Source organism: Daktulosphaira vitifoliae, unplaced genomic scaffold (assembly GCF_025091365.1).
Source record: "Daktulosphaira vitifoliae isolate Bord-2020 unplaced genomic scaffold, ASM2509136v1 Scaffold_1, whole genome shotgun sequence".
Lineage (NCBI taxonomy): Eukaryota > Metazoa > Arthropoda > Insecta > Hemiptera > Phylloxeridae > Daktulosphaira > Daktulosphaira vitifoliae.
In genome coordinates this window covers 37,634,393-37,654,555 of record NW_026099572.1, presented here as the reverse complement: position 1 = coordinate 37,654,555, position 20,163 = coordinate 37,634,393, and the positions used below count along the sequence as shown (strand labels likewise).

At 23.8% G+C, this 20,163-nt stretch overlaps 2 protein-coding genes across 4 annotated transcripts in view; both read left to right on the top strand.

Annotated features, from left to right (window-relative positions):
* The first annotated feature begins 3,699 nt into the window (after positions 1–3,699).
* LOC126910301 (probable elongation factor 1-delta) lies at positions 3,700–13,898 on the top strand. 2 transcript variants are annotated; one of them, XM_050692749.1, is made up of 11 exons: positions 3,700–3,845; positions 4,397–4,491; positions 7,071–7,154; positions 8,172–8,223; positions 10,570–10,643; positions 11,007–11,040; positions 11,112–11,275; positions 11,626–11,695; positions 12,894–13,019; positions 13,561–13,676; positions 13,776–13,898. In XM_050692749.1, the coding sequence occupies exons 2-11, from the start codon at positions 4,399–4,401 to the stop codon at positions 13,812–13,814; spliced, it is 852 nt and encodes a 283-aa protein (XP_050548706.1). In that variant the 5' UTR covers positions 3,700–3,845; positions 4,397–4,398; the 3' UTR covers positions 13,815–13,898. The 2 variants fall into 2 exon arrangements, with proteins under 2 accessions (XP_050548706.1, XP_050548707.1); XM_050692750.1 differs by lacking the exon at positions 7,071–7,154.
* Positions 13,899–16,577: 2,679 nt separating this feature from the next.
* The window catches only part of LOC126893831 (probable serine/threonine-protein kinase DDB_G0283337), a 42,125-nt gene continuing 38,539 nt past the window's right edge, over positions 16,578–20,163 (top strand). The window contains exons 1-6 of one of the 2 annotated variants that reach the window (XM_050664351.1): positions 16,578–16,645; positions 16,708–16,878; positions 17,625–17,735; positions 18,397–18,705; positions 18,758–18,897; positions 18,978–19,097. In XM_050664351.1, coding sequence (XP_050520308.1) covers positions 16,779–16,878; positions 17,625–17,735; positions 18,397–18,705; positions 18,758–18,897; positions 18,978–19,097 — 780 coding nt within the window. In that variant the 5' untranslated portion in view covers positions 16,578–16,645; positions 16,708–16,778. Of the gene's footprint in view, positions 16,646–16,665; positions 16,879–17,624; positions 17,736–18,396; positions 18,706–18,757; positions 18,898–18,977; positions 19,098–20,163 lie in introns of those variants that run through there. The other variant, XM_050664350.1, reaches the window with a different exon arrangement.

The window sequence follows — 20,163 nt, the reverse complement described above, 5'->3', positions numbered from 1 at the left end:
CCATTGCTAATTAAATTAGTGATATTTTTATGAAAAAAAGCACAAGCAGAGCGACCCTGTAACTAAAAATATGGGAGAATGAAAAAAATACTTTTGCTGACTGAAGAAATTAATATTAAAAAAATGCATTTCCATATGCTGTACAATAACATTTTAGATTCGATACGAAGCTAATTTCCAATTTCTTTTAGCGATACGTCAAAAGATCACAAATCGTATCTAGTCTTAGATATTACCCTCGAAAATTGAAATAATTTCCCTCGTTCCCCGTAAATGGGGTAAACCTCCAAAAAAATTACAAATTTAAAATCGCTAATTTTCGAAATTTTTTCAATTTTTTTTTCTTAAAACTACCATTACTTTTTCAAAAATGAACAAATCAATATGATTCTTTTTTTATAAATGCTTGATGTCTTTACCTATCATTTGGTATATTTTTTTTATAAATTTAACCCTTTACTTACCCACGGGGGGAGATTTAAAATGACAACTTTTTCAACTTAATTTTTGAAAATGTTCCTGAAAGTCTGACACTTTTATATATACATCTTAAATTAAAGCTAATGTAATGTACTTTATTATGAAAAAAAAAAAATTTCGGACTTTATTTTGTCTTTACGGTGAAAATGGCTACCGAATACTATTTTGTGTGAAAATTCTCAATTTTATTTTTTACATATTTAACTTTATAATGCTATAACTTATTGAAAAGTGTATGGATCAACACAATTTTTTTATGAGAAATAATATTTTTTAATAATCCCTTATTCATTCGACATACTTTATCTTAATCAGGATTTTAATAAGGAAATAGCAGATCATGTAGCTTTTGGAATAATCCCTACCAATTTTTTAAAATTAAACAGTACCTTAAAATTACATCGAAGCGTTTTTTTTTTATAGTGATTTTAATCACTGTCAGATATTATTATAATTGATATATAACTATATCACGTCACCACTGTGCCGCAAACCCCTATGCTCGGTTTTTGACATTTTTTCAATTATTTTTACTTAAAACTGCCATAATTTTTGAAAAAATACCAAATTAATATCACTTTTTCTTTATAGATACATGATATCTTTACCTATCATATGGTATACTTTTTTTATAAATCTGACCCTTTACCTGCCCACAGGGGGAGATTTAAAATGACAACTTTTTCACAAAAAGTTAACTTTTGAAAGTGTACCGGAAAGTCTGACACTTATATATATATATCTTAAATTAAAACTAATGTATTATACTTTAATTTGAAAAAAAAAATTGACCTCTGGATTGGTCTTCATAGTAAAAATGACTACTGTATTCAAATTTTGCTATTTTTGTGTTTAAATTCTGGGTTTTGTATTTTATTTTATTTAAAATACCTGACAAGGAGAGTACACTGATTTTCATAAATATTATATAAATCAAATTAATATGGCATAGAAAGTTAAACTTATATAAATTTTTTTGCTTTTTTTAAGTCGAAAAAAATAACTTTAAAATTTAACTAGCTTAAATTGCCATTTTTTTCAGTCGACAGAAGCGACGTACGGTTGCCAAATCGGTAACACTTCTGTAAATTTCAAACTTGAAGTTTAACTAAAAGTTATCGTAACGAATTCACCTTTGTTATAAACTTTAAAAAAATCAACTTTAAAATATCATAAAAATAGGTTAAAAATGATATTTCTCATTAATTATTTTTAAAATATTAAAAATCAAAATCTGTAATATTTTAAAAACAATTTTTTTGTGTTTGTCAAGCCCTTCAATTTTTATACACGTTTGCCATAAAAGTAATAACTACTTTATAATTTTTTATAAATTCTCCGAAAAAATTACAATACTAAATTATTAAATATCAATTTCATACTATGTTGAATTGCTTAAATAGATATTTATTCATAAATTATATACAGAGTGGCCCACCACTCACTGACAACTTAAATAACTTTTGATCCAGTTAATATTTTTAGCTGATTTTTTTTTTAAATAATAGTTAGACGTTAGGTCTATAGCTATATCTCAATAATTAATTTCTTTATATTTTATTAAAAATATTAATTATTTTTAAATTTTAAATAAAATGTAAACAAAAAATTTAAGATAGCTATTTTGTAGAGTAGAATTTAAGAAAATTTTTAGTAAAAAAATATCTTATTAATATTCAGTAGTAAATATTCTGTAGCGTTTTAAAGTTTGTGAAAATTTGAATTTTCATGTACTATTTTACGGTATTAAACATTGAAATACGTATTGAGAAAAGGACAGAAGAAAACGCTATCTTTTCATGATTACTGTGTATACATATGATGATAATGTGTATACATTACAAACTTGGCATTAATACCATGATAAGAAATTAGATAAGGCAATTATTACTTATCACTCTCATTCAAAAGTATATTGAAAAGATAGCGTTTTCTTCTGTCCTTTTCTCAATACGTATTTCAATGTTTAATACCGTAAAATAGTACATGAAAATTCAAATTTTCACAAACTTCAAAACGCTACAGAATATTTACTACTGAATATTAATAAGATATTTTTTTACTAAAATTTTTCTTAAATTCTACTCTACAAAATAGCTATCTTAGATTTTTTTTTTACATTTTATTTAAAATTTAAAAATAATTAATATTTTTAATAAAATGTAAAAAAATTAATTATTGAGATATAGCTATAGACCTAACGTATAACTATTATTTAAAAAAAAAATCAACTAAAAATATTAACTGGATCAAAAGTTATTTAAGTTGTCAGTGAGTGGTGGGCCACCTGTATATAAATCAACTACTAATTAGGAATAATAATAGAAATAGGAGTTTATTTTTTTTTTAGAATAGTCAACCAATTTCTTAACATTAAAGACTATCTACAGATTTGCATCGAAGCGTTTTTTATGATAGTGATTAATCACTGTCAGATATCATCTATATTGGACTCAACTATATCACAGCCCCATTGTACTGGGTTTTAATTTTTAAAAACTTTTAACTTATGTAACCCACGAAATTTAATTATATGGATATACATAGGGGTAAAAGTATTTCATTTTTTGCGTATTCTGAAAACTACTAAATGGTAAATTGTATACTTTCTCAAAAAAAGCGTTCAATCATTAATTGAACATTGATTTCAATAAATATTTTTGATATCTTAAATAAACAATTAAATGTTCTAAAAATAATATCAATACATATCTTGTTTGTTAAAAAAAAATTCCTTCGGTTGATTTTTTATAGAATACTTAACGCGCTCTAGATAATAAAAACATAACTAAACTTATGACAACATTAAAAAATCGTTGTTTATTTTGCCACAGTTTTAAGAGAAAACTTATTTCCAGATGTATAGAATAAATTTATATAAAATAAAAATGTATATAAAATAAATAAATAATGAATAAAATATTATTTGAAGTCAAAAATTAAAATATAAGTATTTTTACACAGTATAATTTTAAAATAAGATTATTTATAAATATAAATAACAATATTATCATCAAAACAAAACACATACAAGTAAAAAGAGTATATATGGCACTGCAATTTTATAAGAATGAATGATAACATAAAACACAAAATAATTGTAAGAAAATTATTTTAACAATAATTTTGTACAACTAATAAATTAATGAAAAATAAACTTTAATTTTAACATAACTGAACATAGAAACGTAATTTATTATCAAACGTTGTTAAGTTCTTATATAAAATTAAAAAATTATTAACACCGGATTCGTTCCCAACTTCTTCCTTTCAAATTCTTTTAACTTCTAAAACGTGTCTTTTTCGTGAAAATCTTAAAAATTTATTATTTTTAAAGACTTACGTCGTTAAAAATATTTCAAAGAGTATGTATTAGATTTATTATTGCCCGAATCACCAAAAAAAACATTAAAGTTTTTCTTTTTTATTACAATAAATTGATTTATTTTTACGATGAACCAATATTAATAGTTTCTGTGATATAAATAAAATTAGACATGCTAATTATGTCTATATATTTTTGTACTAGTTATGTTTTTGTTTATTAATTTTAGAATGAACATTTTATTTCATCCCTGTAATATATAAATCATTATAATACACATTAAAACTATTTAGTTTTTACAAATGAAGTATCTACACTTTCTCTCAATAATATTCATTAAGTTTTTTACAAAAATATGTAATATGTTACATGTATTCTTATAAATTTTATACTAAGTTTTACTTAAATGTTAAGTAATATTTTTTTGTAAAATTTTTGAAGGTATCTACCAGTATTTTAGAAAAACAATACATTTTTCATCTAACTTAAATTGCATTAAATGTGTTACAATACTTAAAACTTGTAAAATCACCACTGAATATTTTTTACAAATTGACAATATATACCTAAATTATGATGTAATTTTTTTAGAAATGTCTGTGGAGCATCTAGTCCAAGAAAATGTTTGGCTTGACAAGTCTAAATATTCTGATGCAGAACGTATATACCATGAAAAGCAAGCTCAGGTATTATCCTATATCTATAGTAAATAAAAAATTCATTCATTAATGACTTAATATTTATAATTACTTATTCAAAATTTATATATCATAAAATGAAATGTAATTTGTTAAGATTTAATAATTAAACTATAATTAACATAATATTAAGTAGGTTGAAATAAAATAATCTAAAAAATTTTTAATCTGTACATTATCAAAAATATGTTATTTTTATATTGTGTTTTTAACAAATTTTATAGATTTTTCAATAAATAATTATGGGTTTTTGTATATGTATGCGATGAAAAAAATTTAACATTTATGAATATAAATAATCAAAAAAACCCAGAAGTAGTGACGTAGCATAGTTGGGTCAAGTATAATGATATCTATAAAGAAAACAATAATATTAATTTGGTATTTTTTAAAAAATTTTGGCAGTTTTAAGTAAAAATAATTGAAAAAATGTCAAAAACCCAGCACAGTGGTAACGTGGTATAGTTGTATCAATTATAATGATATCTGACAGTGATTAAAATCACTATAAAAAAAAAACGTTTCGATGCAAATCTTTAGATAATGTTTAATTTTAGCATTCGGTAGCCATTTTCACCGTAAAGACAAAATAAAGTACGAAATTTTTTTTTTTCATAATAAAGTACATTACATTAGCTTTAATTTAAGATATATATAAAAGTGTCAGACCTTCCGGAACATTTTCAAAAGTTAAGTTGAAAAAGTTGTCATTTTAAATCTCCCCCTGTGAGCAGGTAAAGGGTCAGATTAAAAAAAAATATATACCAAATGATAGGTAAAGATATCATGCATCTATAAAGAAAAAATTATATTAATTTGGTAATTTTTAAAAAGTTATGACAGTTTTTAGTAAAAAAAATTGAAAAAATGTAAAAAATTAACGATTTTTAAATTTGTAATTTTTTTAGAGATTTCCCTCATTTACGGGGAAAGAGAGAATTGATTTCAATTTTTGAGGGTTATGTCTTCGACTAGATACAATTTGTGATCTTTTGACATATTGTCGAAAGAAATCGGTTCGGTGAGAGTTGAGAAAAAGTGGTAACAGACACAAAAAAAAAACATAGTAAAGCTAATACCTTCTCAGCTTGTATCTAAGCTTAAATGTTTTTTACATAGCAAATTCATATTTTAAATGCCTAGTTACATAATGATGTTTTAATATCACATTATCACTCCCAATAATTTGAAAATTTCTCAAATAAAATTCTTTTGAGATAAACTTATTTATTTTTTATTCATTAAGGTACTTTTACATTGTTAGTTATGATTGAACTTGTAGCTTTTGGTATCTTAGTGAATTATCATTACTACCTCTCTATACTGTTGTGTGAATAATAAATATTTACAAGAATTTATATAAAAGACTTATTCAAAAAAAATTTGATAAATGTTGCTGTGCTGTAAATATGAAAACTGTTAATTTCATAGTTGTATTTCTATCTGAGGATCTCATATGTAGAATAAAATAGTATACCTGACAAGAGAAAATAAATTACTTAAGTTATATTAATGTTAGTTTTTACTGTTAACTTGTTTTATATTTACATATCTGTATTAAGTGTTTTTTAAGTTTTTTGGTGAAATATACAGTTTTGTGTCATGTTTTTGTTTATAAAATCAGACATTTTTAAATTGATGATTTCGATAAGTTTTTATCTCAATAATAAAGCTATGGAAAAACATTTGTTAGTAGTTTTTAACTACTAACTAGGAACTGCTATAGTAATAAACATTCATCAGTAAAGCTGTAAATTAAAATATACTGTTGAAGGTTATGTAAAAATATTGATATTTTCTGAGTACTATTTGGAATAACTAAAAATACAATTTTGATTTATTTAATGTACATACATTTTTAAAAGGTGAAGGCTAAAATTACTAGTAATACTATAACTGCTATGAGTGCTTTACGGTTTATTGCGATTTTCTTTTTATTAACTTTTGGTTATTGGATCATTTGATTTTTATTAATTTTATCATGTAACTTTTTTTTCAGTTTAACTACAATAAAAGACTATAGTGATTGAATGATTTTCAAAAAAAAATTTATTTTTATTAAAGTAGAAACTAAAAATTCTTGTATTTTGAAATTTGTTCCAATACTTTCTTAAAATTAAAAAAACCATAAGATAATTGGTGCAGAATTCTAAATACCCATTCTTTTACTTATATAATATATATATATTTTTTTTTTTTTTTGAAAATATCTGAATCACCATTGTCTCCCTTTCTTAATTGTGGAAGTTATTTCTTGTTATTTATTCATTGTAACTCTCATATTTCATTATTTTATAAAGTTGTCTAAGATGGTGTTGATATTAATTTTTTTTTTTCAGTTACCATTTTCATATATTAGGATTAAAAAACAAATTGATAAAATCCACAAAATTTCCAAAAAATATATATATTTAATAATTTATGTTAAATTATAAAATAAAATATGTAAATCATATCTTTAGTTTATTTTATGTCAATTAAATTGGTAGAAAGAATACAGTGATCATTTCTTGGTTCTTAACCAAGTTGTTTTTATTAATGTGCAAAATAAACTTTTATTTTAATAGAATACCTGTCAAGTCCCGGGAAAGAAAGTGTTGTTAGCAGAAATTGAAAAAGCACGTCAAATTTTACACGACAAAGTTCAAAATGTAAGAAAATTTCTCCAAAAAATAATTATAGTTACTAATAGACTGTTGAAGAAAGCACTGTATTTCTTACATTTTAACAAATTATCTAAAATTTAACAAGCTTTTTATATGAAAAACTTATTATTCAGATTGGTTTCAATTTTTATATAATCATATATAAAAACAAATCCCTATCTCTACCTATTTGTGCTAATATGTTATAATTTTAAAAAGAATGACATACTTAGAATATGACATTTTATAAATTTATTGAATCTAATAATCTAATCTGCTTTGTAATAAGTTTGCTTTACTGTAAATAACTAAATTAAAAATAATTCTTCACTTCTCAAAGTTTAATTTTTTCTTAGAAGTTAATATAATTTTTTTTTTCTGAATAATGTATATCAAACATCTTATCTTATAAAATATTTAGCTAAGTACAATATTATGATACCTAAGTACTTGATCAAAGAGGCATAAGTATCCCTAATATACTTTCCTTGGAGTTATGGAACTCATTTTAACAAAGTTAAGAATAATTTGTTAATATAGGTAATTTTTTAATTATATGTTATTTAAAAAAACTTTTTTAATCTATACTACTACCCTCAAAGTATTTTTAAAAAAGTCATTTTGATTGAATATTTATGAATTATTTAATGCTGTTTTAATATTAAATTAATGTTTTTTCACCATTATTAAAATTAAAAAATACTTGATGAGTATAAATTACAAAAATGTAAAGGCTTAGTTGTATTATTATTTTCATAATTTATTTGACAATTTTTATTAACTTCAATTAAGTAACTCTTTCATTATTACCATAGTTCACTGCTTAACAATTATCAATTGATTGTAAATGCTATTATTTATTAACTTTTGCTAACCTTTTCAATTTTTTTATACTTCATAAGCTACACAATAACTAAATTAAGTTAAAACACTGCATGCAATGCATTTTATTTTTAGTATAAAAATAAAATTTGGAAGTGTAAAAAAAAATCATCTACATGTAAAGTATTTAAATATTTACAGGTAAATGAACTTGAATCATCTAATATTTGTCCAAGTAATCAAACAAACAATGGTAATTAGTTCATAAATATTTACTATTTTTATTATTATGTTTGAATTATTAAAGTATATGATGACAAAATCTATGTATTCTCCATTCTCCATAGTGAAGTAAATATAGGGTATGGCACTGGAATGTGACACATTTTATTGCACCACTGCTTGACACATGAATGGGTGAGGGAATTAAATAAAGTATTTATAGAGAATTGGCAGGTAAATCAACGCTTGTTTCTGTGACGGCTTACATTGAAACGTAGTCTGTTATTACGGTTCAAAGACGATTTCGGGCTGAGTTTAATATCCCAAGACAAAGTTGCATTCCATCGCAGAACATTATTTTACAATGGTTGAAGAATTGGAATACGCATGGAACTGTCTGTGAAAGGTTTGCTGATTCTTCTCGTACTATGCGAACGCCAGAAAATATTCAAAGAGTTGAAGAAGCAGTAACAGCCAGTCCAACACGTTCAGCGAATAAACATGCAAGGGCTCTAAACCTATCAGATCATACTTCCTATCATATCGCCGTATTTTGCATGATGGTCTTAAGCTTCATCCCAATAAAATATAGATTGTGCATCATTTATCCTACAAGGTTTACTTAACTGACTTGCATGTTGCAGGGAATTTGTAAGATTGTTGAGCGAAAAACCAGATCTGTTGGATAATTTAATTATGTCGGATGAAGCTCATTTTTATTTATCGGGTTTTGTAAATAAACAAAACTTTTGATATTGGTGCAGAACAACGAATGCAGTTGCATGAGAAACCTTTACATGCTGAAAAAATTACGGTTTGGTGTGGTATTACAACATTTGGGATTATTGGACCGTATTTTTTTTGAAGAGAACAATCTAACTGTAACCTTTACCTCGGTGCGATATTTGTAAATGCTACAAACATTTCTTTCTGCCGAATTGCATAATTGAGAGGCGAAGATAATAAAATATGGTTTCAACAGGATGGGGCAACTAGTCATACCACTAGAATAGATATGCAGTTTTTAAGGAATAAGATTCCCGAAATGGAGACCTTGCCTGGCCAGCACCTTCTCCTGACTTAACAGCTCCAGATTGTTTCTTATGGGCGTACTTAAAGTCTAAAGTATAAGAACAACATAATTGAGGAGATAAAAAGAATTGAAAGACTTCGAAGTGCGGTTATAAACCACATCCAAGAAAATATTGAATAATGTATAGAGTTTAATGGTGGACATTTAAAATCTATAATTTTTAAAAAATAATAAACTATTAAAAACTGCATTCAATGAGTATTATTTTTCAGATTTTTACTTCTTTTTACAACAAAATTTCTAATCACTACAGTGTAGCAAAAAACATCACATTCCACTGCCGGACCCTGTACTAATAAAACATTGACCTTAAATTTCTTTGGGTAACATATTTAATTAGTTTCAAAAAATAGCTATGACTTAAAAATTATGTATCTACAAAATAGTAGTTTTATGTAGCAATTAATTTTAAAAATAAAGTAGTTACTCATCTTGTAAATTATTTTTTAAAGTACAAATCTCAAAATTTAAATATTTTTTTGTATTAATTATCAAAAATTTTAACTTAAATCTTATTTCTAGCAAATAAGTATAATAGAAAAATATATAATGAATACATGGGTGCGGCATAAATATTCATTATTTTTAAAATAGGATAACTTATTCTAATAACTCAATTTTTTTTACATTTTCTAAAATCTCTTATTTAATTGTGGAATTTGCATCTATCAAATGATCATCTCTGGAATTTTGGCAGACATTTATTTACTTATTGAGTTTAATGATAATCTATTAATTTCACCAATTACATATATGTCAAGTCAAAATTTAATAAAAACATTGCAAATTATTGTTAAACTAAAGATGTGTCCTAGACCTTAAGGGGCTCATCTTAAATTTTACTAGCCTAATTAGTAACATATAGTTTTTTTCATAGTACCACAACAATCAATCCGTTTCTGACTAAATACAAAAATTAAATAGATAATAGATAAAATTAACAGAACCTTCTGTGACTGAGTAAGAATTAAATCCAAAAACTAATAACTGTTTATCAAAACTCTAGGGATGATCATATGCTAGATGTAATTTTTCAGCATTCGATCAAAGATAATTGAGAATGTAAATAAAAAATTTAGTTAATTTTTTAATGAGTTATTCTATTTTCAAAAAGAGTTTATACACTCCTGTATATATTTTCAAACAAGTTATACTCTATTTTAGATAAATCAAATTTCATTACTTTTATCCAACCAACTTTTATGTTCTGAAATTAATAATATCAATCTAAAGAGTTCACATCAATTGTATAAATATGTTCATTTTTTAAAATAAATGTTATAGCTATTGCTGAGTTGAAAAATGCTTTTAAAAACTTGGAAATTCGGGTTAGTGTATTAGAAGGAAAAACACCTTGTGTAAGTATTACTAAATAATAATTGTTTTTAAATTGTACTATCTTTTGGTGATATCAGTTAATTTTTAACTACTTGCTTCATTATCTATTGACATTTTTATGAAAAATTGAAAAATTATTTGATAGCTATTTAGCTTTGATGTTAAACTGAGAATATATTAATTATACCATAATATTTATTTATTCATTTTTTTTTTCTTGTCGCTACTTTTTCCATCTCTCATTGAAGCAATTTTTTTTTTTAAGTTATAAAAACAAAAATGATATAGTTAAAATTATTAATAATGTAGCACTCTAAATAATAAAATAATGTAAACAAATTCTTTAAAAAATACAAAATAATGTATAATTATTATTGTTTTAGAATACCTTGTCAAATTCAAATTCATTAAACCAAGGTAACCTCTTTTATTTATGTTAATTATTTATTATTTTTAATATATTTTTTTGTTTTTTTCTTCGACCTTAGATATTCTACAGTTGCAAAATTTATTGAAACAACTAGAAACCCGAGTCACTACATTAGAAGCTAATAAATCATCTACTACCATGATTAAAAATAAAGAATCTCCAAAAAAAGTTGAAAAAGATGACGATGATGATGATGTTGATCTATTTGCATCAGAATCCGAAGTAGTTATTAATAAAAATACATATATATTATATTGCTTATTCCTTTCAATAACATCATATATTAAAAAAAAAATTTTTATAGGAAGTGATTTTAATTATTAATTATGTATGTAAGTTAATTGAACAATACCTTTTCAGTTTAAAAGTAAATTAAAATAAATAATTTAATTTACCCTCAAGAAGCTAAGTATTAAATTTTAGAATAACCATTTTACTGAAATATACTTCTCATTCTAAAAAAGCAAAACTTAAAAATATATTTTGAAGTGTGATGTTTTTTAAATAGAGTAAGCAATATATATATTATTATTATTATTATTTACTATGTAAATTTCTTAATTACTATTTAGGAAGAAAGTGAAGAAGCTGCTAAAATCAAAGCACAGCGTGTAGCTGAATATGCTGCAAGGAAGTCTAAGAGTAAACTTTTTAATTTATTATTATGAATTTTTAGGATTAATTTTAATAAATTTAGTTAAGATTATACATTATTTTAATAAAAATAAAAATTTATTGAACTAATATTAACTTATAAGTTATCTAAAAGCAATAACATGCATCTGAAATGTTTCAATTTTATTTTATTTAATCAAAATCTGCAAATAAATATTTTTTGTCATGACTACATTTATCATGTTCATAATCTTTTAAAATTTAAAATAATGATAATGCCTATTAGGCCAAGAAAATGTTATGAATTGAATTATAATTATAATGTTTAAAACAAAAAATTTTGTAGAAGCTTAATCAAAAATTGAAAAATATATTATATCCAGGATTATGAATTATACGCATTTGTAAATTTTGTTAAGTTAATCCGAACATCATCCAGTACAAATTATTATTAATTGACTTGAAAACTTAGTAATGTGTTTTTTTGGATGTCATAGTTTTGGGGGATTGAAATATTGAAAAATATTTATAAATGCATATAACTCATAGCCTTTGTGATATAAATATATTTAAAATATATATACAACTTATAAAGTAAAAATAATACTTAATAAAACAAAACATTTTTTTTTAATCTTATCTAAAATTATTCTAAGTATGAAAACAGTAGTTATTTGTTCATATTAAAAACTGCTTATTATATAAATTATGTTTCAAACCCTTTTGACGTTAAACATAAAAATTTAGTAATCTTAAATGAAAGAAATTGAATAAGGTGTAATATTTAAAACATTATAACATATAAGTTATATAAAGTTTAAATATTTATTCATGTTAAATTCAATTATATGATATTATCATATACTTAAATGATAAACAAAAAAAAGAAATTTAATATTATCTCTAGTGTCTATCATAGTTTTAATTATGATTTTATGTATCTTTATAAGCTCTCTTGTAAAATTTTACGTTTAAAGATACTTATAACTGTTAGGATAGTGTAATGTAAATAAAATATACCTTGAATTATCATAAAAGATATTAATCTGATTTTTACACTAATCATAATTTTATTTGTAAATTTTTAATAAGCTTATATTCAAAGAAAATAAGATTAATAAATTTATTATGCATTGAAAACATTTGTTATTTTTAATATATATTTAAAATTATGATTACTTATTATGTAGCATAATTATTAATAATTTTTTTTCTTATATTTTAGAACCAACTCTTGTTGCGAAGTCTAATATAATATTGGATGTAAAACCATGGGATGACGAAACTGATATGAAAGAATTAGAAAAGGAAGTTCGCAAGGTGACAACAGATGGATTATTATGGGGAGCATGTAAGAATTTCATATCTAAAAAGTTGCAAATAACAATATGAACCAAATTGTTCACTTTTATTTATTTTAATATTTTTTTCTTTTAAACTTCCAAATCTGATTTATATTAAAAAAAAAACTATTGCACAATCCTTATTCTATGTTTATAATAATAATAATAAGTTGATACTAATATTTAAAATTTTTTTATTTTCGTAGAAAACAATGCTAAATAAATTGTTTATATTTTTGCATCATTAATAGATAAAATTAATAATTTTATTGTTCTTTATAAATGAGTTATTACATTTCTTAATGGTTAGTTTAAATTTTTCACAATCTTAATCAATATTATTATTATGTATTATTCTGGTATTAACAAGTATGGATACCTTTAAATGTTAGGGATTATTATAATATTTGGCTAGAATTTTTAAAAATTGATTATACCTACTATATATGAGTGTAAAGACTCGAGAGGAATTAGGATAACCATATAAAATAATAATTATTATTTTAAGGAACCTGTCAACTTAATTTAAATGTATATATTTTTTTGCAGCAAAACTTGTACCTTTAGCTTATGGAATACATAAGCTTCAAATCAGTTGTGTTGTGGAAGATGAAAAAGTCTCAATTGATTGGTTACAAGAAACATTGCAAGAAATTGAAGATTATGTAAGCAATTATATTTTGTTATTTTTTGTGAATAAAATTTTAATAAAATCTATAAGTTTATTTAAAGTTAATAATTATATTTATGCTTTATATTTTCAGGTTCAAAGTGTAGATATTGCTGCGTTTAATAAAATCTAAACAATCATATACCCAAATAATGTATAAATTAACCATCATTAAAAATAAATTATAATTTTAATAAAAAAAAATGTATTTTGTGTATTTCTTTGTTTTCCTTTTTTTAAACACATGCTTCATGAAGGAACATTGTGAACTTCCTGAAAGAGGAAAAGGTTGGGTTGGGTTTAAAGAGATAACTTAACCTGTGTAGACCGCCCTAAAGTAATCCCTCACGGCAGTTTCAGGACGGTTCACAATTATGCCTGTCGTGGAAAAAAAAGTAACTTAACCTTCTATACTAAGGGATTGGAGGTTAATCGTCACTAGTGATGGGAACGATGGTGACTTCAATTACTGAACTGATATCTTGTTCAGCAAAACCAGTTGGTAGCACACAACCGTTATTCTGTCTAAAACTTGCATTGGGCATTGTTGTGTTACTGACTCGGCTATATTACTACTGCTTGTTTTTCATTATTTATTGTAAAATACGTATTTAACTTTTTTACAAGTTGAAACAATAAAAAAAAAATGATTTTTAATCACGTATCACAAATAATTAGTAGTATTGTCTCAATATGTGTGATCTGATAACCTATTATTTTTATATAGTGAATCAGTTATATAGTTAATCCTACAAGTATAAATTTTATATTTTAAAAAAACTGAATATTTTTATTTCTTTACTTCAAAAAATCCTAGAGTTTATAAAGAGACTTAAGAGCCAAATAGAACTACATCAAACAATCTGCTGCATATTTCCATAGATATGTACAGAGAGATTCATGTATTATGTCTCGCTGAAGTCGTTGAAAAATCAATTTAGTATTTAATTTTTTGTTTTTTTTATGTGCATGTTTTTCTCAACTTATAAATACTAAAATATTTTTATGTTTTTCCTTATACCTTACAAATTAATCACTCTGTATACATTTTATTGTGAATGTTAAAAACACAGACGTATTCCATCATTTTGAAGATTATACCATAAAAATAGTTTGAGTAATACCATAATATTATTATGTAACCATATATTTTTGTATTATTAGTTAATACCTGATATTACTAACGAGTAACTAGACAGCAAATAAATTTTTAAAAAAATCTAATTAACCGTAGTAATTTAAAAGTGATTTTTGTAGTATTTAATTTATGGAGGCTCTAGTCAGCATATAATCGCTAGGCTCGATTCACAATTGATTTACTACATATATGATCATTTTTATTCATAATTTTTTTGTACAGTTCCAAAACCACAAAAAAAGAGCGTGAGACCTTCTTTGCTCAGATTGTAATTTTGATACGCAAAAAAAGCATTGTGTCACACATTCCAGTGTGAAGTATATGAGTAATGCTGTTGACCAAAACGTAGAGTTAGCCCCTCCAAAAATTAAAAAAAAATCTCAAATAATTCTACATGAATTATTTTTTAGAATAGATAAATATATTTAATTGATTATTCTCCATAATATATTTATTATATATAGCATTTTACAATATGATTTAATTTTCACTATTTAACGTAGGCGCAAAAAAAACTATAAATGTGTAATGATTTCATGATAAAATAATTTGTACATTATTAATCCACTAAAAATATTGTTTTTTAGACATCTGTTGGATTATCAACGGAAATGAATCAAACTACATCAAAAAATGAAGATACTTATGAGAAACAAATCGATTATCCAGAATTATTCAATAAAATAATTGAACTTCATAAAAATAATTATTTGTCAACTACTTTATTGAACTCAATTACTTTATGGGATACGACTGTTGAAAATCAGTTTAAAAAGATTCATTCATTTGAATGTGCTGTGTGCTATATGTATACTGATATATTTAATGAATGGAAAGTACATATTATGTCAACCTCACATATATTAAAATGTCAACATTTTGAAGATCTATATTCTCATCCATGTCCCAATACTAAGAGTCGAAAGCTTCTTTATGGTGATATAAATTATTTAAGAAAACATATTTCTGAAAATCATGATAATTCCACTGCTATAAATAATATGTCGATATTTTTGTCTAAACAATTGAAAAAACATTTTTCAATTAATAATATACCCATTAATTATTGTAGTCACTGTAAAAAGTCTGATTATAATTCTATACATTCATCCAATAATTTACCATCAAGTTTAAAGAAAATTATTAAGTATAACTGTAATTATTGTAACGTGAATTTTATATGCTCTCCTGAAGCTCTAGATATTCATTCATTAAGTGTAGAGCATTTACAGCTGAAATGTTATTACAATGCTATTACTATTAATGGAAATATAAAATTAACGAAAGACAATAAATGTTTCAAACATACCACTAAGGATACATTAAATAGTATTTACGGAAACATAGATTTGCTTAATTTTTGCAAATTACCAATTATAGTTTTAAGGCGATTTAATTTTGTTTCACAAACATTAGCTTATTGTAACTTATGTCAAGTTTCAGTTGATGTGACCAGTAAAGATCTCCTAAAACACATTAATTTATGCGAATATAAGTTTGATTTGTCTGGTTCTAACAAAACATTAATAACAAATTTTGTTTGTGAAATTTGCACTTATAAGACCAACAATTTCTCCAACTTTAAAGATCACGCTATTCAAATCAAACACTACTGAAATCAATGTTGATTTATATTCTTATTTTTGTAATATATGTAAATGTTACATTTATGGCAATAAATTCCACATTGAAGCGCATTGTAAAAATGAACATGAAGAAAACATATCTCTTTATTTTCCTAAGATTACTATATTTATGTCAATGTTATTAAAAATTAAAAATTAAATAGACAATTTTGATGAAATAATTGACTATTGTGAAAATAAGTATAATGATAATTATGATTATTCTACTACATCCTGTAAAATAAATTTTTTTTATTGTCAAGTTGAGTATTATTTGCACCAAATAACATTTGAACACATCATTTTAAAGTATCTGTTACCAAAAAAAATTCCAATGAATGACAATTATACAGCAATTGCTTCAAAAAACACTGAACTAGATGTCTTTAATGAATCGAGTGAATTTATTTCCAAAGTTGATGACCTATCAGAAAGTAAGTTAAATTTTTAATGAAATTTATTTGGTAATATCGTAGATATGATGAGAGAAAATAGACTTAGGTGGTTTGATCATGTTATAAGGATATATAATCGAAAGCTGTAAGAACAGTTATGGAAATGTTAAAGGAAGAAGAAGTAGAGGAAGACCAAAAAAGATATGGCGTTGTTGTAGAATGAGATATGAGGACGGCTGATGTGTGTGTAGATAATATGGAGATCGTGTCAAGTGGAAGGTTTTTTCACATACATGTATGGGATTAGTCATTTATATTAGTCATTTGATCATATTAAAAAAATGATTATTACAGTGAGTTATATTTCGAGTACTTTTAACATTAAACGTGAAAGTGTAGTAACGTTTAAACGTTAAACAAAAAAAAGTTAAAATGTTGAATATCATTAAACTTAATTCTAAGATAACGTTGAAATATATTTAAACGTTAATCGAAAAAGAAATGTTCTAATCCGATCTCTGATAAATGTGAAATAAAAACCTTGAGAACGCAGTAAGGATTTTGTCTTGGAAGAAAATGTAAATGAGAAATCTTCATTGTGTGTTTATATTATCATAGTTCTGGAGATCTGTTCCCCTTAACTATCCATCCTTATAAGTATACATATAGTTTATAAAATATAAATAAATTTAAAAATTAGTATATTTAATTTTTAATTATATTACAATATCTATTTTGAGAAAAATATTAGACTTTAATTTAATAGAAATTATAAAATATTGTAGATAGAAGATTTTTAAAAGAATTGTCATTGTATTTAACACCCAAAATGATTCCATCAATGAATAATAAACATATTGCTACAAAAATCATTGAATTTGATGAATCATCAGAAAGTAAGTTTATTACATAATTAAAATAACCTTACCAATTTTTATTCATTTTAAAAAATATGGCCTTTTTGTGCTTCCAAAATGACTATAAAGCACGCCCTTGTAACGTTGAGCTTATGACAAATCCCACAGCTTTTACACCTTCATTATGACTCTGACAAGGCCAAATCAAGGTATTTTGCCACTCCGGACTATAAATATTGCCTTTTATATTTTTTAATACTTTTTTTACGGCACGCAATAACATTATTAGGGTTTTGATCTGAGGGATATACATAAGAAAATTGATAACTAAAAGGAAAAAAAATGTCTCTTAATCATATTAATATTTTTGTTTTAAAGGTAATTCTCACGCTCTCATTTATGAACTTATTAACTTATATTTTAAATAAGAAAACCTACAAATTTAAAGATGCCTGGTAGGATTATCCACACGTTAAGCCAATCTTCAATTGTTATGAATAGAATTTATAATTACACTTCGTATTTATTTTTCATATGCGGTTACAGAACATGTCTCATTTTAACAACCAATATTCTTCTGTTTGTTAGGAACCAGATTACGTGATAAAATAAATGTATTAAAAAAATGTTAATAATATCACTTAAGATATTACAATTCATTAAATATACAATGTCTTTGTAAATATTCTAATATGTTTAGGTCAACAGTCAACTTCTAGCGGTTTAACATACTTATCATTAGACGAAGAAAAAACATTTGATCCAGAAAAAAATGACAATAATTCCTCGTTTTTATATTGTTCGTTATGCTGTACATATTTTGAAAATCAAAGTATTGAAAGTCACAATCATTCAGTTGAACATAGAGTGCTATCACAATTAGTTCAGTCATTAAGTCCATCAAAAGACACGTTAATTTATCAACTTATGTTCTCGAATATTTTCCATCATAGTTTAGCAACAACTTCTGTAAATGAAAGAAAAATGTTTAATTTAAATAAATTAAAAAGTAACCTATTCAAACTTTTAAATTGCTATGTGTTAAAAGAAATTTTTTTCAGACTTCATCATTGATATACATAAAGAAAGTAAAAAATGCATTGAAATACTTAATTGCGCAGAAAGTCAAAGGCATATCAGTATATGCGAAGAAAATAACTTCAATAATAACCCAAATTATAATTTGTCTTCTAATTTAAGTGTAAAATAAAGTACATTATTACACATAAGCTTTTATTAATCATAAAATAAAAAACATTGAATTAATTTTATTTATTTCAGAATATTAATTCAAATGACAATAATTGTATGGATTTAGAGTCAAAAAAAATATCATCTAAATATTTAACAGTACCAAAAATATTTTTAGATGTATCTACTAATACTGATGAATTTAATATGGTAATTTAACATTTTAATACAGTATTAACACAATATAATAACTTTTTTTAGTTTTTAACTAAATTATTATAAAATTATATAATAATTTTATTATATTTAAATTACAATTAAATTCACTATTAGTTAAAAAATTAATAGAATATTAATTATTTTTAATTATTATTCATGTGTATGTTTGTATACAGAGTGATCGGTTTATCTTAAATCACTCGGTTACTCGCAAAACAAATATAATATTGAAAAAAAAAATTTGATTTCTTTTAATTGTATACATTTTTCGATTTATCAACTAATAATGAATTTTTAGAATATTCCTCTATAATTTAAAAGGGTATCAACTTTAATTTTTAAATGGCAATAACGTACTTGACTAGCTTAAAAAATAGAAAATTATGTAATGAAGAAAATGACTGGGCCAATAACAACTTTTAGTCTAGTACTTTGGAAGTTATTCTCATTTTTATACCTAGATGGAATGAAAAGTACGGTCGGGAAATTGTTGATATTTCAGTTATTATCGACCAGTCTTTTTCTCTCTTTTTTTTTTTATTTTTTTATTTATTAGCTTTCAATACAAAGTATTATTATAGCTTAACAATTAAATAAAATGAGAAAAGAAAAAAAAAATAATAATAATAATAAAAAAAATAGTACAATTGATCTTGTATCAACAAAATTACAATAAAATTACAGTAAACATCGTTAAATAAAAAAACCCAGCACAGGGGGGTCGCGGCACAGTGGTGACGTGGCATAGTTGGATCAAGTATAATGATATCTGACAGTGATTAAAATCACTATCAAAAAAAAACGCTTCGATGCAAATCTTTAGATAGTGTTTAATTTTAAAAAATTGGTGGATTATTCCAAAAGCTTCATAAACTGCTAGTTCCTTATTAATATCCTGATTAAGACAAAGTATGTAGAATAAAAAAGAGATTATTAGAAAATAGTATTTCCCATAAAAAAATTATATTGATCAATACACTTTTCAATAAGTTATAGCATTATAATGTTAAAAATGTAAAAAATAAAATTGAGAATTTTCACACAATAATAGCATTTG